The sequence below is a fragment of the Ylistrum balloti genome, unplaced genomic scaffold, assembly GCF_031769215.1.
Source record: "Ylistrum balloti isolate Yb309-2 unplaced genomic scaffold, AGI_CSIRO_Ybal_v1 Utg369798, whole genome shotgun sequence".
Lineage (NCBI taxonomy): Eukaryota > Metazoa > Mollusca > Bivalvia > Pectinida > Pectinidae > Ylistrum > Ylistrum balloti.
Window position 1 is genome coordinate 1,039,697 of NW_026781977.1, and position 27,300 is coordinate 1,066,996.

General features: G+C 34.9%; 1 protein-coding gene across 4 annotated transcripts in view; it reads left to right on the forward strand.

Moving 5' to 3' along the window:
• LOC132544425 (tyrosine-protein kinase SRK2-like) overlaps positions 1 to 27,300 on the forward strand; it is a 108,600-nt gene that overhangs the window by 68,508 nt on the left and 12,792 nt on the right. For 3 of the 4 annotated variants that reach the window (XM_060208019.1, XM_060208020.1, XM_060208021.1), the window contains 3 exons: positions 20,637 to 21,078; positions 25,156 to 25,259; positions 25,559 to 25,726. In XM_060208019.1, coding sequence (XP_060064002.1) covers positions 20,637 to 21,078; positions 25,156 to 25,259; positions 25,559 to 25,726 — 714 coding nt within the window. Of the gene's footprint in view, positions 1 to 12,668; positions 12,934 to 20,636; positions 21,079 to 25,155; positions 25,260 to 25,558; positions 25,727 to 27,300 lie in introns of those variants that run through there. The other variant, XM_060208018.1, reaches the window with a different exon arrangement.

Here is a 27,300-nt window from a genome sequence, read left to right on the forward strand (position 1 = left end):
ATATTAGTTGACAGTTGATAAAAGGGATGGCCTGTGGTCCTTTTTACAGGTGAATGACTCCAGCTGTGGTTACCTGTTAAACATGCTAATGACCCTTTAGTTGCATAATCAACAATAGGGGTTGACCTAGCTCCCTACTAAGTTGGTAAAAAGGGGCTGGGTTTGGCAGATGTCAGTCAACTCACCTGAATCATTTTATGAATGGAAGGATGTATTACAGAGTGTATAAGGCTGCTAGCCACTCTCTCACCTGTGTATAGTACTCAGCTGACCGCAGGGATGAGTGACCACTGGGTCGGGATGAATGACCATTAGGGTTACTGGTTAAGTTGGGACTGTATATTTAACCATAGGGATGAATGACCAGTGGGGTTCCTGGTCAAGCTTGGACTACAAATACCAGTGACCAGACCCTGCCAGATTCATTTCCAGTGTTATGAGTATAGGAGAAGAAATACCACACGTTTCAGTGAAGTTTAAATTGTTTGGATTTAAAAGTGCCTATTTAATGTGATTGGAATAGTATTTGTAAATACATACAGGATTATCAAAACCCAGGGATCTGTGTATTTTAATAGATTTATGATTTTTTTTTTCAGTTTTCTAGATAATTCAGTATAAAACATCGTTTAAATGTGTAGAGAAAATATTGTCCAAAGGACTCCGGAAAATTTTATTTCAAATTTGATTTAATCTTGGATCACCTGCGAGCATGCAGTGTCGATAAAGATTAGAACTTATTTCAGATACTTGGATGTTTTTATGTTAGAAACGTGACTGCTGGTCCATCAGCTTTATACATTATTCAAGCAAGAGAAGGAAATTTTCAATTTCACTTAGAACTGGAGAATGAACATTTGATGTGTATGAGATTGGATTCTGTACGTCTACCCTTGGGTACTCTGTATCATGGGAATTAAAAGGTTCTTGTGTGTATCTGCTGCGTCAGATTTGGATTCTAAGAAACGGAAGAGTGAAGGTGAGTTGATCTTGACTGTTACATGGTTTTGGTGAATTACCTTGTTTACAATTTAATTTGCAGCGATTCCTGCTTTATGAAGCAGAAATTGAGATCTTGAACCCATCTCTTGGCTGGTGTGGGATTCATTTTGAAACATACTACCTTATTGGAGACGAAAATTCTTGGATAGGAACTTGTGAAAATTTTTAACTAAGAGGATCTCTGAAATCGGTACTGGAAGTGTTATTCAATTATTTTCAAATTTGTTTCCGTGGCAACGATATCGATACTTTATAAGATTAAATTTAGCTAGATATATTGATCAGTTCATTTGTGTTCTCATTGTCAAATTAGAGTTCCTTGTTAATGCAACATTTTTCAAAACTTTTTTCCTCACTATGTTAACATTAATGAAAAAATCGTCTTTCTCACATATAACAGTAATATTTAAAACTGAGAAAAAAATCCAGTGTGATTTTCGTAGTGGTAGTCTTTTTTCTGCCTCCTTCAACTGTTTTGAGCTTTTGGCTGACCAAGTTAGATAAGTGACATTGTATGTATTTTATGATGATTGAAGTATAAGAAATGAAGATGGATTAAGCAGGACCCTTGTGAAAGATGTTTGAAAAAAGTTGAAAATCCTGAAACTTTCTCAATCAGTAAATCATATTATCAGCTCTTTAAAAAAATTGCTGAAAGCATCATTTAGTAAACAAAGCTACAGTAGATATTCAAGAAGTTATATATTTAAACACTGTATTCAACTAACACACATTGGTAAATTGGTTTACAAAATTGCTGCGAATGTTAAAATTCAAACTAAGTGAAGTTGCTTGACTGGAGAGGCTATGGGGTTAATAAGGTTGGGTCCCGACTGAAATATCACACTCTATTGTAGTTTGTCATCGGCCCACAGTAATGTTTCCGGTAACATTTAAGTCGACCAACGCTGACCCCTTGTGTTCTGACCCCTAAATTCCCCTTCATCCAAGGGTTTACAAGACACCAAGTAAAGTAGGTTCTCTTGTTCTCGTGGTGTTATACTGCCCCTTTTTATGTATGATACTTGAGGTAGTATTAGTGCTATTTAATTTCAATCCTGATTTTAAACTGATGATGTTTTTGAAGCCTACAATTGACAAACTGATGATATTTTAAGAAATTGTTTACGTATTATGCACACAAACTATGTGAAATTTAATAATCTTCTGGAAAAAAAGAAAGAGGCATTTGTGATCTTGTGTTCAACTTTCCTCGTTCATTTGTCTGTTTTGTGTCATGAACAAGCTCTTATTGTCAACAGCTGATAAATCTTTAAGAGAAATTTGTTAACTGTAACATAAGATAAGATGAAATGATTAACTATGAGCTCAAGCTAACTGGCCATGGGTACACTATCCTGTTCTGTCAACTGATATCACACAAAATGTATAAAGTACAGAATGATTTTGGAAATGAATTTTTTTCTGAAGAAAAAGAATGAATTGTTACACTGAATATGCATTGAACTGTCAGCAGTTTGGAGTAAGAAATGCTTATTTAAAACAAACTTTTAAATCTTCATGGAAAGGACAGCTACCAAAATCTTCTACAAAAAACCAGTATGATAAATATCATAACAATCTAAAATTTCCTCCCACAATAAGACCCCTCACGCACTTCTATCACGGCCAACAAGAGTGATTAGTATAGGTTGGATAAATAGTGTCGCAATTATTATAAATAATTAAATTAAGTGTTACTAAGGAACATTTTCAAATTTAGATAAAAATCTTAAAGTACTGTAGATCAGTGATGATATTTTCCCAGAAGTTCCTTTTTTTTAACTATCAATATAGCACTATTTTTTTAACCTTATATTAATGTATTACAAGAGCATACTCATTGAGTACAAACCTTAAATACTTGTGATTGAAATGAATTGGTATCGTTACCATAGAAATAGCCAGTCATGATCAGTTGCTCTCGGGTTTCACTTCAGTTACACATGTTCAACCTCCGACTTTGATCCTTCTACTCAATTACTTGAAATTTAACCTGTCGAGTTGAAGACAGCTGTTTCCACCGAGAATTTTGTAGTTATTGTACCATATCATTTAAAATCTAAAAGTCTAGATTTTGTTTTTCGTTTAACTACAGTCAGAATTGTAAAGACACAAATTAATCAGAAAGATTTCTGTTTCTTCTGATAGCTAGTCTTCATGAACAATTCTCATTTCGTTGTTCAAATAGAACAGAGAATTTACTGTTTTATAAACACGTGGATCTACAAGCCTGTTGTCTGTGTTACAATGGAGCCATTATACCTTTGATTTTACCCGACCCATTTAGGTTAACAAATAGATATATCTGTTACATTGCTTGTCCAGAGAATCCCTCCCTCAACATTTACATGTAAACTCCCTTGTTGAATTTGTCCCCATAAACAACATTGGATTAGAACATTTCTGTTTTGTCTCCAATCTTTGAAGTTCATGCATAATACATGTACATGGATCCTGCTCACAGTTCATCTACTGTACCGGATCATATCTTCTTGATTCGAAAATATCAGATCTTCCTGTCTCCTTTCTATCCTTTCACGCAGCTCTAAAAACTCCTAAATTTCCCTGCTCTTGTGAATGTTAAATTCACATATGAAGGCTTCCTTAAAAAAGAAAAAAAAGAAACACTAAAAAATCTTGATTTTGAACTTCAGTTAATTTTCAAGAAATAAGGATAGGATCTTTCATAACAAGAAGTGCACCATATAGAATTTCTCATCTTTTGTCTGATGTTCTTAAAATAATTTCATGACGTATCATTCTTTTTCATTCTTCTTACAACAGAAATTTTTTGTATGGGTAGGAGTTGAAGCATTTGTGACAATATGAGTATTTAATTTACTGATGTTATCAAAAAATTACTAGCATTCAAAATGCATTTCCAATGGTTTTTTTGAATTGAAGAATAATTTATGTTTTATGTCCTTGAATATAATGATGTCTAATCTCGACAAAGCAATTTCCTGTTGGTTTTGAGGGTAAGTAATTTGTTCAAATGGAAGAGGTCCTGTTACTTCTAGACTTTATATAACATAGCCATGATATAGACATACAGTCTTGATCGTGTGACACCTGTCAAAAACATCATCATATGTTATCAGTATTTAATTGACTGGGGATCATATTGAATTCTGATATGAAGCATATGTTACATATCTTTTAGAAACCTCCTTTTCATTCTTTATTTTCTTATTAGCAATTTTTGCAAACTTCACACAGTGGATAATCCTAAATATAGCTTAAATGGGTATGTAGGAGTAAGTGCAGGTGGGTGAAGTAGTGTTTGTACATTTCGGGTTTTGGATCTGAACAAACTGGTTCAAGTTTGATGTGTGACACCTATATTTAGACCTGTTGATATTGATAAAAATGGCCACTGAGAACTTATTTAGTGTAGAACATAATTTTCAGGACACAGAAATATCAATGTTTAAATTAAAAATAAACATATTAAAAATAAACAGAAGAAACAATCTGTGATGTAAGATGAAGTGAGAGAGAGAGGTGAGGTGGGAGCAGGGTTAGGAGAAAGTCAATTAAAAGCCGAATACAGTACGGATATACATGTATTGTACTTATATACATTGATTATTGAACTCATCAGTTAAACCTTGGTATAAATCAGAATGAATGAGTGAGGCTTTATAGAGCTTCTCTAATTAAGCCTGTATGAGTGACAGTTAGATGGAAGGGAAATGGATGGCTGGTAAAATGACATTTGAACTACAGAAAACATTGGTCCATGACCTTTGTTGAATGGCCTTTGTTTGAGGATTGTTAACTTAATGGATCTTTGTTGATCAAAATTCTGTTGGAATTGGAGTGAAGTGAGGGCATTTTAAATTGCTTTATACTAAAATTCTGATGAGATTTGACTATTTATCAAATCTGAAATTTGTAAGGTTAATAATATTTTTGTTTTATCGTGGTAAGATTCAGATTGTCAATGCTTTTGATGAGATATAATTGACAGTATCATTCGTCATTTGAAATATGACTGTTGAACTGGGAAAACATCCTGTCAACCTTCTTCACCTGAGACTTATGTGATGTAGTCGTTAATGAGTTGAGAATAGCTTACTATTGTATATAACGATGACTATAAAACAATTTATACCAAGCATACATGTCTGGTTTCCTTATCTGTATCGATCCTTGGCTTAGTAACCCAAGACTCTTTCGTCTGCGTATCTGTTACTATTTAATCTATAATATACCAGGGTATATCATTATATATTATATCATATATATGTGAGTTTGATTTGATTTTTGTACTATATTTTTCCTCAAATAAGCTCCCCCTCTTCTCCCCTAGTGTAAACATATAGTATCAAAATTTTGGTACGGCTATCTATGTGTAAACCACTTTCAGCTTACTATTTTAAGATTTATGATATTGCTAAAAATGAAGAAGAGGGCATATTTGTGGGCATGGTTTATTTGCAGATATTTTCTCATAAATCTGATACCAAATGATTGTCTTTTGCTGTGTTGACAAGTTTCGTGGTATATTTGATGTAAATTTGTTTATTTTTCTTTTTGAAAAGTAATTTTTAATATATCTTTCTTTGATGGCCTAAATTACACATTTACAGATCTACAATTTATTCTAAATGCAACAAGCTCCCTAATTCTGAATATTATTTGAAAAAATCTGGTTTCCTTAAACACAGCTGTTGTAGTGGCAAATTTATGTAATTTGTATGACATTTTGAGAGAAAAAGAAAAAAAAACAACTAAAACTAAATCATTATCAAGTAATGAGAGTATTTTTATTCTGTCTTTTTTTGATAGTTTAATGGTTCACAAAAACATGGCTGCAATAATATTCTGTAATATAATTTGCAATAATCTTCCATAGGGAGCGGATTTATTCTAGCGACTGACAGACTTGTGCTCTATGGTTAATAATTATAGAGTCAAACAGATCAGCATGAAAACTAAAGTAAACCCCATCAGTGTTTACTGATGACCCTCAAGGTCAAGTACAAGGTCATTTGATGGCTGGCTGAGAGCTCTTATGTAACCATTTCCTCTTTACTGCAAAGGCCAAAGCAAACAGCCATCATTGGGCAATAAAAAATGAAAGGCTTGACCAGTGGCTTAATGGTCAGTGGGCATATAATTACACGCTAATCAATTCTGGACCCTTCATCCATAATCAAAAGGGGCTGCTGGACTTCCTGTCCAGCCATTCTGTCGGTCTGTTCCCACACTGGTGGAGTGTACCCTAAATATCCAGCCCTTTTTGAAGGGGATTAAGATAAAAGGTTCTGCCATACTTCACAGATGTATGGTGGTTTTGTTGGGGAAAAGATAATCTGTCTTTATATAGTGACCTAAGGAAAGGTGACTTTTAGTGAAAACATTAACATATTCTTCCATATGATTGTATAAGCCAATATCATTCAATCATTAGCTTTGTCACACAATTCATGCCAGATTGATCATGATGATGTTAATAAGAAAATGGAAATGAGATTTTGATAGACTGATGTCAGAAAGGGATTGAGATTTTCAGGTATTGATTGATATGGAGGAGAAGAAATCGGGTTTTAAACGACTAAACTTCTGGGAGGGATATAGGTTTTGATAAACTTAATGTAGGGAGTGTTAGGGAAGGTTATGAGGTTTTCATAGACTGATGTAGGGAGGGATACAAGATTTTAATAGACTGATTTAGGGAGGGATACAAGATTTTAATAGACTGATTTAGGGAGGGATACAAGATTTTAATAGACTGATTTAGGGAGGGATATAGAGAGAGAATGAGATTTAAATGATTCAGAAATTGAAATTTTATACTATGTGGACAACTTTGAGGCATTTTGCTGTAATAAAGTTTAATTGTTATTAATATTGGGTGAAGTTAGACCATTTAGATTTTCAGAGACTGGAATGTGAGGAGGCCTTATTAGAAAACATTTTACTTTGCGAAACAAAATAATGGTGAGGGGGGAATACGGTTTCATAGAATGTTGGAGAGATTTAAATTTCCAGAGACAGAAAATTTCAGGAACAGAAAATAGGAGGGTGAATGGGATTTGATGATAGGATATTGAAAAGTAAGGATGTAGAAATGTTGCATACTGCAATGAGGTATTTAATTAAATTTGTGGGATTAAAATGAGAACAGGAAGTTAGACCTACCAAGAACCTACATTGAGGGACTGTCGGTTGACCCCCAGGGATGTGAGCGAGCCCAGGTAAAAAAAAACCTGTTGCCAAATGTCATGATTAGGAGGGTGTGTGGTGGGCTTAGGAAGTTATCATTACACTGAGTGACACTTCCCAGCTACAGGTAAATTTAGGTCAGAATACATACCTGGCGTTACTTGAATGGTCATAACAATGATTTGTATTCTAAACAATATTAGTGAGTGACTAGATTTCCTGAACCAGTTATTCTATCTGTACAAGGATAGGCACAACTGTTATTGCTGATGTCATATATTGTTAACTTAGGATGTACCATGTAAACTGTCAGTTGATAAGGGGAAGAAAATAAAAGAAAGAAAAAATGATACATGTAAAATCTTGATGAAAAAATTGTTTTGATGTTACTCAATTTCAGCAAAGTGAATTGATATAAGAGTATTATTTGTTTAATCAATTTCCATCTTTTTGGGAAAAGGAATTTAAGTCCTCTTTTTAAATTGATTAAAATCATGAAGAAATTAATGTGAATGGTGAAAAAAATGGTGAAAAAAGGAAAATAAATAGATAAACCAACAATTCAATTCTGAATGGATTTCTCCAAAGAGAAATGATAGGAAGTGTTGAAGTGAAATGTGTAAGTTCTCAACCCCAATGCCCAATATCCATGCTTACTTTCCAGAAGTAATTAAGGACTATGAAGAGTCAAACCAATCCCTGCAACAGACACATGTAATTTTTTCTGTCACATTTTTTTTAGCATGAAATTATTGTACTCCATGAAGTCTGTTTTACATTGTACTTTGATGTATTGGCATGTGGGATTTGGATATAAACCAGGTGCTACAAGGAGGTTACAGTGGCTAAATACAAGGAGAATACCTTCCAATCTATGCTGGTCTGGATTTCCTGTGCCACCTCCCCTGCCCCCTTCTCTCCCCATTCTATCTTCTTTTTTGTCCCCTATCCCTTTTTTCCCCCTACCAATGCCTCCCCCTTTTCACATGATATAGCAAAGCCAGCTTTGAATAAGCTCTGAGCTTTGTACACTGCAGTGGATAATAGATCAAGCTCCGAGCCTTCTCTTTACCAAAGACTGGTGAGCAAGCCCTTGGTTCCGTAGACAGTAAAGACTACTCAGCAAGCCCTGGACCTTGTAGACAGGAGAGACTGGTGAGCAAGCCCTTGGTCCTGTAGACAGTAAAGACTATTCCACAAGCCCTGGGCCCTGTAGACACAACTTATGAGCAAACCCTGGACTTTGTAGGCAGGAGAGACTGATGAGCAAGCCCTCGAACCCATAGACAGTAAAGACTATTCAGCAAGCCCTGGACCTCGTAGACAGGAGAGACTGATGGGCAAGCTCAGGGCCCCATAGAAAGGAGAGACTAATGAGCAAGTCTTGTGCCTTGCAGAAAGGACTAATGAGCAAGCCCTGGGCCTCAGAGGAGACTGTTGAGCTAGCTTTGAACCTTGTAGACATGGAAACAATATTGAAGCAAACCCTGATTCTCATATACCAAAGACTAGTTATAGCAAGTTCTGAGCCTTACAGGCAGAAGAAACTGGTGAGCAAATTTGAGACTTTTAGACACCATAGTCTGTTTAGCAAGCTTTATGAGCTGTTCAGACACACGAGACAGATGAGCAAGTTCCCAAGCTTGTAGACAAGGAGACCGGTGAGCTGGTTTGAGCCTGATAAAGTATGCTAAGCCAAGGGAAAAAAATCAATTACTTGGACAGTGATATGCCTTGCCTAACTCCCTTATTATGATTATCTGTTCCCAGATGAAAATGGCTACCCTAGTAATAACAGGCTTGTGTCTTTGGGGAATATTAGGAAAGCCATTTTCACAGCAAGCAAGATTCTGTTTTGATAGGCTATGTATTTCAATGGAGACAAACTTGGTGAGAGTAGGAAGGAATAGAGTCTTGTTTATACATATGATAAAATGTTTTCAATGAGGTGTAGTAATGGACATTACTTCTCCACTGCAACATTTTCTGTTTTACTCTAGTAAATCTGATAGATTCAAAATCATTGGCACCATAACAGTAAGTGTCAGTAATATTATTGACAGTTTAGGGATAGTTTACAGCAACCCACAGGTAACTCCACAATTTACCTACAGATACCCAAAGGTAATCCCAAAGGTAATCCCACAGTGAACCAACAGATACCCATAGGTAATCCCACAGTGAACCAACAGATACCCACAGGTAATCCCACAGTGAACCAACAGATACCCACAGGTAATCCCACAGTGAACCAACAGATACCCACAGTGAACCAACAGCTACCCACAGGTAATCCCACAGTGAACCAACAGCTACCCACAGGTAACCACACAGTAAACCTTTAGATACCCATAGGTAACCACACAGTTAACCTTTAGATACCCATAGGTAATCTCACAGTTCACCTTTAGATACCCATAGGTAATCCCACAGGTAATCCCACAGTGAACCAACAGCTACCCACAGGTAATCCCACAGGTAATCCCACAGGTAATCCCACAGTGAACCAACAGCTACCCACAGGTAACATCAAAGGTAACCTAATCAGGTAGAGTTAGGGATGTATACCTCCAAACACTTCAGCACAGTAAATAAAACTTAAACATCAAAAGAACTGTACAGGAAATGGGGTTTCAGAAAAGCTGGTTTCATCCCAAAAAACTGGCACAAGCTATAGAAAAATGTCTTGAAATTGTCGAATAAATTATTTATTTCTTATTACAAAATCTTTTGATGAAAAATACAAATGTATTGATTCTAGGATTAGCTTATAGCTCTTAAGAAGTCTCTTGTGCCATAAATATTGTATGTACAAATGTAAATATTTTCCTGTTCATTTCACTACAGAGTTTGAATTCCGAAGAACTAGTCATTTATGAATTTAATTAAACAAGACTCTATTCTAATAGTTATTTTTTGTATAGATTTTCATTTAAATAAATAAATGATATTGATATATTTAAAACTTGTATAGAATAAATATCATATTTTTGAATAGTAGACAGTTTCTCTATTACTGGATCATTTGAGCATTTTCATTAAAAAATATTTCTGATGAATATTAAAAATCTGGTTTACCCTTGGGGTACCTCTAAAGATGCACAAGTTTTACCTAAATGTAGGTTTGATAAAGGAGAACAGACAATGGTAGAAGATTCATATGTACAGGAAGTGGAAAGTTGGCAAACACAGCCAATCTCATCATAATCTTCATCAATCCCTCCATCTGTAGCCTCTGAGGAGAAAGAGAAATGGGGAGGGGGATGTAAAGATGTGGAAACTTCTCCAGTCAGCCCCACCATCTGTAGCCACTGAGGAGAGGAGGGGAAAGGAGAACATCTCCAGTCAGCCTCGCCATCTGTAGCCACTGAGGGGAGGAGGGGGAGGGGGAGGAAAGGGGAACATCTCCAGTCAGCCTCACCATCTGAAGCCACTGAGGGGAGGAGGGAGTGTGTATGAAAGAGGGAATGTAGAGCAGGCGAAAAAAACAACTGTTATACTGTGGAGACCTGTAAGATCAAGGCGCACACGGCTAGATTTTTGCAAGATGTGTTTTTGGAGATCGTTCGGAAGATATTTTATCGATGGAGAGATATGATGTCAGTAGTGTTATGATGAGCTGATAGTGTTGTATAATTAGGTAGGAATTTGCGTGATTGACCTGAGGGACTTATAAACCTTGAATGGTTTTTTTTCTGTTGGATTTGATCCTAACAGTACAGTATTCCCATCGGCAACCACAGCACAGATAGAGTCGTGATATATACAGTACCTCACTAAAATTTAACAAGGCTTTTCATCAGAGTTGAAGATTCTGGTTATGATAAGCTTGTTGTAGTTAGTGTACAGACACTGAAGTATGGTATTGCTAAGCTACTGAATGCAGCTAAAATTCCTACGGCATGTTTAATTAAGTTGATAGGTTTGGGTGAGAGAGGATTCCACACTAAGCCCACAGGTGTGTGCTTCATCGAGTCGATAGACCCCTCCACATACATACCTATATATATATAGGCCTTTCTCAATGAACAAAAGTAGTTTTGTTCATAAAACTAAAGTGTTTGTATATAGTCGGAGATGAAATCATCGGACTGCTTGTCCCTGCGGTAGACGTTCAAAGTTGGATTTATTTTTGGCGTAAGTGTAAAACAAGTATTGGATTCTGGAAATTTTTTCGATGGTTTACACTGTTCATAGGAGTAATGAAGAGATTTAACGGAGTTAAGTCCGTACTTATCTGACAAGCTGTTGATCCTGGAGGTTTATCTCCAGACTTGGATGTTCTACCCGTCCGACGAGAGATGAATTCCTTCACCTCCTTCACTTCTGTTTCTGATCTATTTGTTTTAGAATATGGTTGAAAAGCATTTCTAGAAATACATCTTGAGGATTTTACTGACTGATGGTGTTGTTGCGAAAGGTTGAACATGTGTATTAAGGTAGAGCAGGGTATTTTTGGAACCCATTCAAACTCATTCGGCAACCTACATTTCTTTGAAATCCAGTATTCCAACGTATGGAGTAATATTGTCTGCTACGATGGCTGAGAGTCCGGGATATTACAGTTAATTTCAGCACTGATGAAAATAATGTGTCAAAAACTGAAATGTGCTGGATCATGTACGGGTTGATATAATGAAACAAGTAACCTAATATGAATGAAATTATGTGAGAAGTTTTGATTGATTTAGAAATTGGGTTTTTTTTTTTTTTTTTTTTGCAAAAAATTATATTATTTGGTATCATAATCTCAGGAAAAATTTTAATACAGAAACAAGATCTGTAAGGAAATTGATCGGATTTTTCTTACAAATTTAATGTGATGTGATTTTGAGAAAAAGGGAAAACATGCTGTTGTAAAATGCTTGGAAGTGAAAAGTGAGAGCCATATTTAACATCACAGATTGGAGAGGATATCCAGAACATTAAGTGGAATATTGACATTTACGAACAAATTTACTGGCCTATTGTCCCAGCAAATGGGGCCACTCACCATGATTATGGAGCAGATTTTGTGAAATTTAAAAGAAAATTATTTGTGAAATTGACATTTGGAAATGGAAATTAAAAAAGGGGGCATCCTGGGACATGTATACACAGCTGTAGCGTTGATAGAGTTGTGGGTTTGACACTACACTGTAGTAAAACTGAGAATGACACTGACTTCACTAGTACAACGCTATAATTTGAGGTATAGTGCTGGGTTTCGTATACAGGTTTTTCCTTGGTAACAATGGATTTTTCGACGGTATTAACAATATGTGTGAGGATATAACTTATTAAAGTTTCATTGTGGAGGATTAATATCTCTGACATCCGGAGCGAACACAGGACGTTATGAGGTTAAAATCATAATGTTGGTAAAAAGTGGATCTTTATGATTATCAGTAATCTGCGTGGGATTTACTTTTCATTAACAATTCTTGGAACAAGGATTTCTATATTTTTATTTCACCGGAAACTTTGAATTTTGGTTTTTCTTCAAATTAATGGAGAAAAAGAAAACTTTTAGTGGGCCTAAAAGGGCTATTCAGTCTATGCGAGGGTTCTTTACTGGAAGTAAGAATTACACAGGGTTTGAATTTGTGTGTCCAAGCACCTCCAAAGCACAAGGAGACAATACAGATATGTGTTGGTTTGCGGCTGAAGGAGCCCTTTCTGACCTTTCAAAGGTTACCTCCCTTTCACAGGTGTCTTCACTTTGCACCCTACCAAAGGGTAATAGTAAAAAGAAGAAGAAGTCTCTTATACCAGGTAGGTCATGTGATAGATCATGTGATGTTCAGGTAACCATACAACCTTCATCTTCATGAGTACAACCTGGATGGTCATTCTTGGGTACAACCTAACAGGGTCTTCTTGGGTGAAAACTTTTTGATCTTGGGTACAACCTAACAGGGTCTTCTTGGGTGAAAACTTTTTGATCTTGGGTACAACCTAACAGGGTCTTCTTGGGTGAAAACTTTTTGATCTTGGGTACAACCTAACAGGGTCTTCTTGGGTGAAAACTTTTTGATCTTGGGTACAACCTAACAGGGTCTTCTTGGGTGAAAAATTTTGGATCTTGGGTACAACATAGCTGAGTGTTCTTAGGTGCAACCTGTAAAAACTTGGATACAACCTGGATTTTCTTGAGCACATTCTGGGTATTCTTGGCTTAAATTTGGAGTTTCTTATCTGTACACAATATCGGTCTCCTGGGGTCCAATGCAGGACTCCATTGCTACAACTTGGGTTAGGTACAACATGGATCTTGAAGTTCTTGTGTTCTTTGAAATGCTATCATATTAGAATTTTTTGCTTAGTGTCTTGTAAAGAGTAATGAGTTTGGCTCATTTATGGTAAAATAAAGTTGAAAATTTGCAGATGAATGGCAGTATAAGATTTATGTTAATTTGATTTTGGAAAAACACTGAAAAGTTCTTGACAAAATATAACTTCATACTGAATATTTACAAGAAACTTTTGTTAATCTGATCAGATTTGTTTCTGCAAGTTTTAATTTCCATACATCAGCACAGACACCAGACAATTTTCGGGCTAGTGAGTGCCAAAAAATTCCTTGGAACATTTTCAAGCTTTGAATCTATTGGGAGTTTAAGGTTTCGTCAGACATGAACAGGAGATAGGATAAATGGACTAGATTGTTTATCAAAGAGTAAAAGTCTTTTGGAAGCTTATAAGTTTGTCATTCAGTGAGATGCACTGTAGGCCCTGTAGGGCAAAGAGCTGAAAAAAAGAAAATTATTGAAGCATTGAACTGCCATGTTGTGGCATTTGTGGTTGTTATCAATGAGAAGGCTTTGCACAAAATATATTGTGTGCAATATGCGGTGTGTAACTGCAAATTTTGTCATTTATAACAACCATAAATGCCACAATATAGTTTTCCATAAAAATTTTGTTCTCTGATGCTGGTTATAACTTGATTTAAACAAAATGAATAATTTGTTATGGACTGTTCAATCAATAAAGCAGAACAGCTACTAGTAATTTGTCCATGAATTGTAGCCATTTCTTTTGTCCACAAACTGACGTCATAATGGTTATGCTATAGATGACATTAATTGTGTCCGAGATCACACATCTTTCCAGTATCATGTTTGTATGTGAAGACGAAGGGTATTAATGTCTTTATTATCTCAGAGAGTGTTGAGTTGGAAAATTATCTTGGATCATTATTATCATGTTAGGAAAGGTTTCAGTAGAAATTTAGTATAACCGGCATAAGTTCATTTTTGGCAACTGATAAATCATTGTTTTATGGGTTTTTTTTTAACCAAATCATGAAAAAAATTGATGTGGAGCTTTGATAAGTAAAAATTATAACTAGTCTAGAGTAAAATTTAAGATATATATAAGGACACTGTGTTATAAATTTAGCTGTGTGTAGGAGTTTTGAAGGTGTATTTTAATTCTGAGCAGGATATGGGGGCCATCCTGTATCCACCATGTGTTGGGTGTGCAGGTGTGGGAACTATCAGACACTAATTAGATCAGGCATACAGCAGGCCCCACACTTCCTTACAGTGCACACCAACAATCCCCCAACACACATCCCCCCAAAAATCTCCGAACAATCCCTGCCATGCATTTTTTTTTCAATATGTTTCTGAACATTTTCCGAACTATATCCATGCACGTATGGGAAAAACCCTGACATCCATTATTTTTTCCCCAATATGCTTCTGAATAACAAATCCAAAACAATACTAACTCTCAAACAACCATAAGATCTTGGCACAATACTTGATGTTGAGGACAAATTGAATTGGAGTAATTTTTTCTCTGGATCAAGATGTATATTGTTTAGGTCTGTGTCATGTGCTGTCTCATATGGTAAAAGTTCCACGACCACTCATTTCATTCCGGGTCGGGTGTTATTATAGTTATGTCTTCACTGATGGTCCTGTCTCATTTCATTCTGTGTGGGGTGTTATTATAGTGATTTCTATGTTTACTGACGGTCCTGTCTCATTTCATTCTGGATGGGGTGTTATTATAGTTATGTCTTTATTCACTGACGGTCCTGTCTCATTTCATTCTGGGTGGGGTGTTATTATAGTTATGTCTTTATTCACTGACGGTCCTGTCTCATTTCATTCTGGATGGGGTGTTTTTATAGTTATGTCTTCACTGACGGTCCTGTCTCATTTCATTCTGTGTGGGGTGTTATTATAGTGATTTCTATGTTCACTGACAGTCCTGTCTCATTTCATTCTGGGTGGGGTGTTATTATAGTGATTTCTATGTTCACTGACGGTCCTGTCTCATTTCATTCTGTGTGGGGTGTTATTATAGTGATTTCTATGTTTACTGACGGTCCTGTCTCATTTCATTCTGGGTGGGGTGTTTTTATAGTTATGTCTTCACTGACGGTCCTGTCTCATTTCATTCTGGGTGGGGTGTTTTTATAGTTATGTCTTCACTGACGGTCCTGTCTCATTTCATTCTGTGTGGGGTGTTATTATAGTGATTTCTATGTTCACTGACGGTCCTGTCTCATTTCATTCTGGATGGGGTGTTTTTATAGTTATGTCTTTATTCACTGACGGTCCTGTCTCATTTCATTCTGGGTGGGGTGTTGACATAGTGATATATATGTTCATTGATGGTCCTGTCTCATTTCATTGTGGGTGGGGTGTTATAATAGTGATATATACAATGTATGTTCACTGATAATCCCATCCTATTTTGTTCTGTTATTTTTAATCAACATCTCATCATGAGAATTTCAAAATAGATTTGGTTCATGTGATTTATCAAAGCAGTGATCAGTCAAGGTTAAAGGTCAAAGATCACATGTATGACAATTTCTGCAAAGTCATCAAATAGTTATTACTTACTTTGGAGTGAGAAGGGAATTCATGTCTTACTGACATTTTACAGTTTTTATTAAATTTTTCAAAACCGCAAATTTCATTTCTCTCTTTCTTTTTTTTTAAAGATTTTTTTTTCAAAGTCATTTCATTTTAGAATTGGGGCTTGTCAAGTATTAATTCTACAAATGTACTCTGGACCAAGTCAACCCAATATTTGGATGTGTTTCTTCAAGGGAGGTCGAAGGTTATATCACTTACTGATTCAATATGAATTGTGTCAGATCTTTCTGAATGAAATAGATAAAACTTCGACTCAAAGGCAATGTCACTCTATTCTGACAGCAAACTATGTATAATGTTATTGACATAATGATTCTAGGATAAGGGGGCTAGGCCTCCAGCTTTTTGATGTCAGAAGCATGTAAACTGTTTCTTTTCCCTCCATCTCAGATTCTCAATACACCATAGAAAAGGGTCAACAACTTGAGGCAACTTCTTATACCAAAAGAAGCAGTAAATGTCCTCAAATTTTGATGAGAATAAATTATTGAAAGCAAACTGTAACATACACATACTTATTTTGATGTATTAAAATGTAAGCGCGATGTTAAGAAATAGGTGCAACAATTGATTCGGGTTTTCACAATGATTGCTATATTGACAACTTACAAAGGCTGCAATTAATGAAATCATATCTTGGTGCTTAAGTAACCACGTAAGATGTAGATTTATATTGTTATGTATTTAGAGTGTTTATAGTACTTCAATATTTATTTTTAACATGAAAAATAAGATCGGGGTTTTAATGTATATCTTCAATTATTTTAGAATTCATAAAAGATGATTTTGTTGACTGTATCTAAGCTCTCCCATATAACTACATTTAATGCAGTTCAGTGGAAATGTTGTCAAATCCTTTTTCATTTTCATTCATGAACCAATCTCCATTACATTGGAGTCAGAATCGTTGGTTTTGCTATACTTGAAAATTCCTTGAAAAAAAGAAAGTTTGTTTGCAATGTTTTCTCTTCTATATTTACTTAAAATTTTCAAGTTTCTTTTGAGATTAGAATTGTAAATACATGAAAATGCTGGAAATCTGGTTCTTTTCTTGGATATCTGATTTTGTGGACATTTACTACAATGAGTCCTCTTCTCCAACAACACAACAGTTTAGCTAATGTGTTGTGTCAAGTATTAGTGGAAGATGTCAAGATGGTTATGGTAGTTATAAGACTACATCTCTCCCACACTTCCACACCCATGATAAATTCCCCTAGTCTCCCCAACCTCAGGAAATCATTGCTTTCCGATATCTTGGTGCCATTTTAACCTAAAACCATTTCCTTGTGTGATAAAGTGAGGTAGCAGGCTAATGATATATGGATACAGTGAAACATCAGGTCTGGTTAATAATGGTCAGCACAATTCTTATTCTGGGTGTAATTCATTTTTACAAACTTTCTTAAACCAACAGATATGGATGTGAACAGAACTTCTCAAATTTGCTACACAGAAATTAATACAAATAATTAAAAAGGAAAAGGAAATGGAAAGAAAGCTGACAAAATTTCCAAAGAGAAGTTAAGGGGATGGGGGTGGGGGATAGGGGTGGGGGGATGGGGGGGGGGGGGGGGGGGGGGAGTTCAAGTGTTTAGAAGGAATTTAGGCCCATAAGTAATTGTTATGTTTTTCCAGGTCAAGAAATAAATTCTCGAACTTATTGTCTTTAAAGTATTTTAATAAAAACCTGGAAAATGTGAATATTTCAGAAAGTGTTGAATATTATTTATAAACCATAATATTTTTTTAGTTACTTTAAGAGTACTGGAAATAAAACCTAGACATGCTGGGTTCAAGGAGAAAGATATATATTTAAACAGCAAATGTCGGAGTTAGTTATGGCTAGTGGATGGAAAACAAGACTATGGGTTGTGTTTTAAAATATAGTCAAGGTGATGACCATTAGCACCAAAATGAAGGCATATATTTTTAGCTGAAAAAGATAAACAGGAAGCCAGGATCAGGATAGAAATAACTCCATGGAGGTAAAACTGCGGGTAATAGCACAGGGGTTAATAGGCTGAATATGTAATCTCATACATTAACGGATTTTAAAAACATCAATAAATTAACAAATTGGACAAAAAATCACCTGTAGAACCTTTTTAAATTTTGTTTGCATTTTTGTTTAGTAAGAATCTGTTAGGAATATCACTTTTTTAGACTTAGTTTTACTTAGTAAAGCTTGCCGGTAGGAGAGTGGTCCTACTCGCCAGACTTCAGGGCCATGTGGGTGAGAGTTGGCAGATCTAGGTTGTACATTATGTTGACTGACTTTCTGGCTATAGAGCTGAGGCTGCAAATTAACACACCTCTTTCACCTGTTGTTTCCATAACAACACCGTCATTGTAATATTCTACCTATGTAGAGAGCGATAAATAGGATGTTTTTATTAAGCATGCTAGATCGATTCAAGGTTTTATATTGTGGAAAGTGAATTCAGTTACAAATGATAGAAGGCATGCTGTGTAGAGACATGACTTCTATACCATGATGACAACCTTTGGGATATATAATGGATAACTACATTGTACCTTCTGAAATATGTAGTGAATCGTCATAATTTGTGATACATGTGAGACTGATTGAATGGCATCTGTTGCATTATTCCAATGCAACAACTCCTGGGAACTACATATACAAACTCCAAGCATTGTCCATTCAGTCGATCTGAATTCGCATATGGTCATTGATTTCTCTCCTACAAATACATAATTGATATCGGTAATGAGGTAGAATAAAACAATACTGGATATTTGGAGAAAGTGGGGAATATGTACAATTAATCTGGGCTCACAGCTAGCAATCGCTGCTATTTTATAATGTGCTGTTACAGACATGAAATGGATGATACTGCGGAAGTTTCTATTTGTCAAGGTATTTATTTTTGGGGGACAGGTTGGTTGGAGATTTTAGGGGTAGAGGTCTGCAATCTTTTTTACAGTATATTCTCCTCTTTGCAAATATTATATTTAACATATATCACATATTTGTAAAGAGAGTACAATTTCTTTTAATACTTTCTGTTTGATAAATTCAGATGAAAACTGACATCTGAAATTTTCATGTTTGTGTTCGAGAAATGATATCAATGAAACAGTTAAGGCATCAGCTACCTTAAGAGTTGTCACTTGATATTAAAATGCCAGGGCTGAAGGGCAAAATTTAAAATCCCAATTGAATTTTAAGCTGTCTCAGATGATCTATCTGGGGGGAAACTGTAACAGAGTTGAAATCTTAAAAAAAATTCAGACATGTTTCTCTCTGTTTACCAATATATACAGTAGAAGTTTTAACATGTCAGAAATGAAACATGCTGTATGATATACATGATTCAAATGAAAATGAAGTCTTATTAAAAAAGAACTGGGTTTACAGTGATTCAATCTGGTATACACATTGCGAAGAAAATTGTACGACGAAAATTGTACGACGTTTTGCGTTTATTTTTATGGGATAGTGTAACCGTCTGAAAGCCTGGTCAGGTGTTTGTACAGAGAATTTGTGTGTGTAGATTTCAGATTAGGAAACGGTGTGAGAGATTAGTGAGGTAGTATACCATTGTTACTGTAGTCGCAGGTCTGTAGGATCCCGGAGAAACTTGTATAACAGTCTGCGTTCTCTCCAGTTTTGGCGGAAAGAAATGTATCGAGATTTGTTGACAATTAATCAAACATAAATAAATTCCATTTCAATGTGTATGTTGGTCTACACATAGACATGATGAAAGATTTTAAATACCTGACATCCTTCCACAGAATTGTGTGTGTAAATAGATATAAGATTAAGTTTTAAGTGTAGAAATATTCCCCCTGTTTACTTTAGCCTCGTTAAAGAGTATTACAACTTGACTACAAAGGGATGGGTTTTTGTGATGGACAAACTCTCCAGCTTTTTAGAGGTGACAAATTTAAAAAGTATTTTAACTAAAAAGAGATGGCCAATCCCAAAATTGAATTTAATAAGGTTGGTTAAATTGTTAGATAAATTAAAAAATTTTAGTTACTCTTTATAAAGACTCGTTTAAGATGGCTTTGATTGAGCACCCAGTGTAATTCATTTAGTATTTTCTCATTTTCTTATGTTCAGTGGTATTTTTGATCATGTATAAACCAAACCTATACAAAAATACACTCTAGTCTGTTATGGATTTACTGTGTATTTCCCCTTCAAAAGTCCATAAAGGGTTTCAATTGTTTCAACTTGGCTTATGCTGATTGAACCCTTTAAGCTAAAGGGAAGTCCTATAACAGAATGTGATACTATGGCCAGTATTTATAAGAGTTACAAACCTATCGTAATAACAAGATATGGACTTCTTCTCAAATAAATTCAAATACTTCCCATTCATGTTAGATTTAAGTGAATTGTCCCTCCAACATTTTCCTTGATCGCAGCTCAGATGTTGCTCCAACAATGGCAATATAATTAATCAAATAAACTAATTAAAACTTTTCCACTTTTAACACTTCAAAAATTTTTCTTTTTGCGCAGCATTAACATGACATTCAGCTTTTGGTGATTTTTCATGGGGATTGACTTTTCATAACTATTTCTCTTCTGTTTTGTAGAATGGCTAACTATGGCGAGATCAACGAACAGAGCAAGCTTAAAAGAAAAACTTCAAGAAGAATTTCTGTCGTGCAAAATTTGCCTGGAGCCTTTTATTAAGCCCAAGGCTTTGCCCTGTTTGCATAGTTTCTGTGAGCACTGCTTAAGGGACTATGTTCGCCGGCACCCAGGAGAGAAGCCGGGACACTTTCCCTGCCCCATGTGCCGTAAGGACACACCTATACCTCTTGGAGGAATTTGTGACTTTCAGGACAACTTCTTGTTGTTGAGTTTGTCAGATACACTTGATGAAGAAAACAATGACGACAATACTGAACACTGGAATAACATCACTAATTCGCCATCAAGTGGATTTTTAAGTGTTAACCAGAACCACCAGGTGTCGCCACCAAGGACATTAGCGCCACCTACCCCACAAGAAACATTTCTAAGGGGACTAGAGTAAGTATGCATTGTCGACTCTCATGTGATCATGATGTTGATATACGCAGTGTACAATGTCTTAACTAATCAAGAATGAAATTGAGTAATGAATGTTTCTCAAAGAGAAGCGACATTTCACATGAATGTAGCATATATACAGGTAGGTTCCAAGTGCATGGACAACATCAATTGGGAAAGAAAGATAATCAGAGGTTTAGACAATTTTGATTTGAAAATTTGAAATCTCGTAACATACAGTTTTATAATGCACAATTGACAAGGTGAAGTTGTTTCTCTGTACCCTATGTTGTATACATATTGATACCAGTCGACTTGGTCAAGGGAAATAGAGATTGTGATTACACAAAGCACAAGAAGAGTTTTCAATGCGATCAAAGTGACCAAAATCATGAGACTTTCAGACCAATAAATTTATATCTTTAAAATGTATCTGAACCAAATTTGATTCTAATTGTTTGAATTAAACTGTTCTTCTATAGATAGGAAAAAAAAAAAAAAAAAGCGAAAAAAAAAACACTAAGGCTGGTAACATTGGGTTATACAAAACCATTTATAATATCTGGGCAAGTTTTACATTAATTTTGTTCTTGAAAAGCAAATTAGAGGATGAAAAATTGAAATTGTGGTAAGTATGATGAATGACCTGTAATCAATAGTTCAGGTAGTCTTGTATTATTGCTGGTAAATGTTAGGTTAAATTGCTCTTTTACTCGAACAGTACAGTTTTTGTTGTCTGAAGGCTGTTTGGGAAATTGTCCTGGTAACAGTCGAAAGATGTAGAATTCAATTTTCAAGCAGTTGTGGTTATTTTCTGTTGTTGGTCTATACTTATGTGTCAAGGTGCTTCTAATACAGATTGATTGGTCTAGCATCTTTTGGGAAGTTCTGTGCCAGAAGAATCTATTTCCTCACCATTCTAACTTATTTACTAAGGTCCATTACCAACTTCTACAACAGCAGCCATTGTCAGCATCAACATCAACAATGAACTGTTAGAAAGTGGCTGAAAGTTGAAATCAGTCTAAGTTACTTGAGAGTATTGAATCGAAAGGTTAAAGTTCAACATGTTTTATGGAAACCATTTTTCTGTGCTTTGTATCGAAACATTTTTTGTGAAGTTTAATAAAAAACAACTAAATTATTCTGTAAAATGTTTTAGTTAAAACACAGCACTAATTAAAGGGTAGCCATGTGCCATGTTTTGAATCATTTGAATAATTTGATGAAGTCCTCATCAGACAGTTAATATTCATGTATGAAAGAAAAATAAGAAGCAGTGAATAGTGAGATAGGTCTGCTCTCACCACAAACACAGGCTAATAATAATACATAGTATGGTTACTGATGTTATTTATATTGTATCCTGTGAAAATTCTGTAAATTTCTGTCAATGCTCCGGAAAAAATGCAAGAAACTTTCAGCTCATATGATATTTTGCTCTAAACTGGAACTAAACGATTTTAAAAGCTTTTATAAGATTCTTTATCAAAATCACTGAAGGAAAATAAAAACCAACAAAAATGAAGTGATTTGCAGTATATAAGTTTATAAGGGCCTCCTCTCTATTTTATGTGTCTTCCATTTAATTTCCTTCTGAGAAATCTTCATGTCAAAATGGAGTGTTTCTAAACCCCTATGTACTACCTGGATTCAGTGATAACAATCTCCATTAAATTCTTAGTAGAGATGATAAGGTAAAGAAAAGATGGGTTGGGAGGCTGTGTGATATTGAAAGCACAGGTGGTAATTTGTATTTTAACTTAAAAAGCCAAGGGTGTTTGATAGCAAACTCTGCACTTAAGTTTTATATGGTCAGCAACGTACCCAGAACTGGTAAAAAATGGTGGATGTGAGATAAAATTCTTTGTTCACAGAGAATTCCACTTTGTATTTTTGTTTTCATTATTAGTTTATAACTGTTTGTGTTTTGACTCTCGGCGTATCTGTCCAGATCTTCACTTTTGTAAAATGATTGTTGCACAGTGGCAACATTTACTATAAAGAAATCACCACATACAGCCTTAATGAAAAACATTTCTGTACATTGTGGACTTATTTTTTGTGAAGTTAAAAAGATAATTATGATTATACGTTGGAAATCTGTAATGTATCAATAGTATAAAAATGATTTTACAACAACCGTGAAACAAGTTATTTGGAATTATGTTAATCACTTTTGTTGGTCTGGATGGATGCCCGTGAGAGGTATGGTGTCTCTGTGGAATGAAATCAGAGTAACAGGGGAAAGCGCACATGGTTGAGCAGGTGACCATCATACCTTTTCATACCTGTTTGTTGACACCGAGGTGAAAAGCGAGTGCATTTCTACCAGACCCCAGACTGCCTAGATAATAACAATTTACTGTTCTAGCCCTTTTGTATTGATAGATTTTAATCCATTTTCTTTGAGTATTTCATTTTATTTACATTACTGTATTAGGTATGGCCGCCCATGTTTACACTTTCAGTGTCAGTTTATGTGTGACATTTAGGGATCGTTTTAAATGGAATGAAAAAATACTATACACATGCTTTTCCTTCTGAGTAAGTAGGAAATGAACTTGTACAGATTCATGTTCATGGCTAATTTCTTTGTGGTTTTGATCTGTCGCTGAGGATGTAGTGATAATTCTGAGTGGAGACGACTTGATCAGGGTGTCTCCCGGCAAAATCTTTGATGAATCAAGTCTCATTAGGTGATGGGGGTATTTGGGACTTACATTTCCAGATGTTAAAAAGCTTAAGGCAACTTTCAACCTTGAACAAAATATGTCAATAAGAAAAATCTAAATTTATAAGTGATTAAACATTTCAGATTTTGATGTTTTATTTTTCTAATGAAAGTTTGGATGTAGAATATTTACACTTTAACGGTAATTTGTGGATGGATTACTGATGAAGAGAAGTGAAAATTTTCTTTCTCAAGATAACAAGACTGAACATGAAAAGGTTGGGTGCAAATACTAGCTACAGTTCAACTACACTGTAATTGGTAGTATAGGGATTGTGGGGAGGAGAAATATCTGGTCTGTATGCACTCAATTACTCTATAGAAGGAGGTATAATACTACTATATAGTGTTACTACTAATAAACTTTCCTCCATGCTGTACTTAGGGAGAGTTGTTCCAGTCAAATTCCTGTCATTCTTCTGTTCCCATTCATCATATCATGTAGTATGAATAAATGTATGTATGTTTAAAAAACTCACTGTTGGTTGTCTTGGCTGGGTACAAACATAAACTGGAGACAACTTGTTCTAGTCATAGCAATAAATGGGGGAAAACTTGACAAAGCACTTTTGGAGATATTTTGCTTAATCTTTTTGATGGATATTGAGTATAGAAGAAAGCAACACAGCAGACATTTTGTTTTAGTATTTTGTCTATGTTTACTGCTTGTGAGATTAATACTTTCAATTGGAGAGGGTATATCGTCCATCTTGACATTGAATATGGCCTTGAACATTCTTTAAGGGAAAATTCAGTGTCAAACCAAAAAAACTGAAAAAAATGTTTTACGCTTGTTTTTATTATAAATGCATTGAACAACTTAATAACTAGGTGGAAAATATTTAAAAGTTTGATTTTTCTGCTGTCTCTCATCAAACTTTCATCATTTATTACTCAATGTTAAATGTTTAACAGTCAGGTTTTTCTGCAGTTTCTCAGCAAAATTGAATTCATGACCCTTGATTAATGTAAGCTTACTTAATTCAACAGGATAAGGTTTTAGTGTATTGTCTTTTTGTTTTTGCAAATAAGTTTAATGGTGAATTAATAACATTCAGAAACTTGAGTTAGCAGTATCATAATTCAATGTAATACACTCAGTGCAAAAGTCAGAGTAAAAGGACTAAGATAAGATTACTGATAAAACATGTACATTTACATAGGAGTACCTGCAAAATCTTCCCTTTACACCTAGAATAGTGTATTGCAAAAAACTTTACAGCCAGAACATTATATTCTTAATGAAAAATCATCATACATAGGTGATTAATTACTTGAACTTTTTTTTTGAAAATCACACATTTGTGATTCAATGTTGGTAACTTTTACTGTTTCTCTTACAGTTGGTATTTTGGTAAAGTTAGTCGACATGCTTCTGAGGATTGGCTTCTCTCCCCGGGATACCCTAAAGGAACATTCCTTGTCAGACAAGGCGAGGCTGCCCCTGGTGAGTTATCTCCCTTGACCAGTAGGTTTCATCATAATATATACATGAATTTTACAGTTGTAATAACTATTAATAAAAATGGCAATATAAACAGTCCATTATCAGTGCATATATTCTAGATTCCATTTATAATAAACATGACATCTCAAGATAATTTTTGATGGCTGTGTTTTACAGTTTCAATATCCCTATTTTTGTAGTGACTTACTTCTAGTAAGTACATTTTTGTATAGCCTCTCAGTTTTGTGTATGATACAGTAGATTCATTGTTTAAACATGTTTTGTTGATGTTTTTGCAGACACCTTTACTCTTTCTGTACGTGACTGTGATGAACTGCGTGGCTATTTAGTGAAACATTACAAAATCTACACCCAGAGGTCTAATGATATACGGGGCGAGGATTATTACTTTATTACTCCCAAGAGGATGTTTAGTTCACTGAGTGACCTTGTTAGTCATTACTCAGGTGAGTTGCTTCTCTCGTTTTTTGGTTTTCAGATCTAAGAATTAGACAAGACTTGTTTACCCCCATTTGAAAGTTAACACTTTGTCCTTGTTAACTTTCTGTATTCTATTAGAGAACTGTAAGTTTGGAAAATATGTATATGCCTCACACTTAGTTTCAATTATATGTCTTTTCCGAACTCTGGGAGTGGCATATTTGTCTATGCTTTATACTCAACTTGTCAATTCTACTGTACTAGAGAGTTTCGAATATTTAGGTATGCCTGACACACAGTCCTGTAAAAGTTGTGAATTTTACTAGAGAGCTGTAGGTTTAGAATACATGCCTGTGACCAATTTTTGCTACATATTTATTGTCATTATTTTTGAGACAAATCAAGGTTGGATTACTAATGGAACAATTACTGGAACCTCCAAGTTTTCACCGAATATTCCTCATTTCTCTATAGATAACAGCCCAGGTGCTTCTATCTACATGTACAAGGGTCTTTATTATTGTAAAATTATACCTTACACTTCAAATGTATAAAATCTTATGTTACGAAACTTTATTTAATGAATTCCACATTTACCATATCATATATCTGTTTTATGAGAAACAGAATTCTGTGTATTGTGAATTCTTGTACATTATACATAGTTTATTGAGCAATAGAACTTCTTATGATATGGATATGATGAGAAAGGAAATCATGCACATTAAAAAAAATTCATGGACATTTGATTCAGTGGAAAAATATAACCCAATATCTCTATTATATCAAGGACATATGAAATAGGGGAGTAAACGGACGAAAATGAATCCCTTACAAAACGATGGATTTTACAGTATTTACTGTGACAGAAATTTTGCTAAAAAAATTTCTCGCCAGGAGACAAAAGTTATTGTAATTGTAGTTAAATCTTGCTATGGTGAGTTGGAGAAGAGAAATTTATGACCATAAGATCATACTGGTTTGAAAAATGGATTAGATACCTATGATACAAATGCTTTCAAGTAAAATCTCATAACTGTTTTGTTAATATTTGAGAAATAGAATAACAAACTTCTGATGTTAGTGTGATAAATAGAATCAATACTTCTTCAGTGAGAATTTTGAATGGAATAACAATACCAATACAGAAAAGAGAAATTGAATCTTGTACTCCTTGTCTGAGAATCAGAATTTGAGGACTGTGAGAAAGCTAAGTGATCTCAGTTATTTCACATAACAGATGTGAATTTTTGAAAGAAAGTCAAAAAGTTCTTTCATATTGATGACTTCAAAACCAGTGCAATAGTTTCGTTTTTGTTATCCATTCGTCAGTTCCTTTAATTCTTTTGATTTTGTTAAATAACCTGGTTTGTGTACCATGTCTTCTAAATAAAAACTAACACATCTTGCTATTCAGAATACATTAAGAACAGTTTTTAATTTCTTTTTTTGACTTTGTAGTCAATTTTCTTCAAGGTGAATATGATAGGCAAAGTTATGGGTTTCTGTGAGTAATGTTAAAACGTTTTAGTTCTGTTTTGATGTTTGATAGTGAGTGTTGATGCCATGTTTCATCAGATAACTGGAGTGTAACAATGGG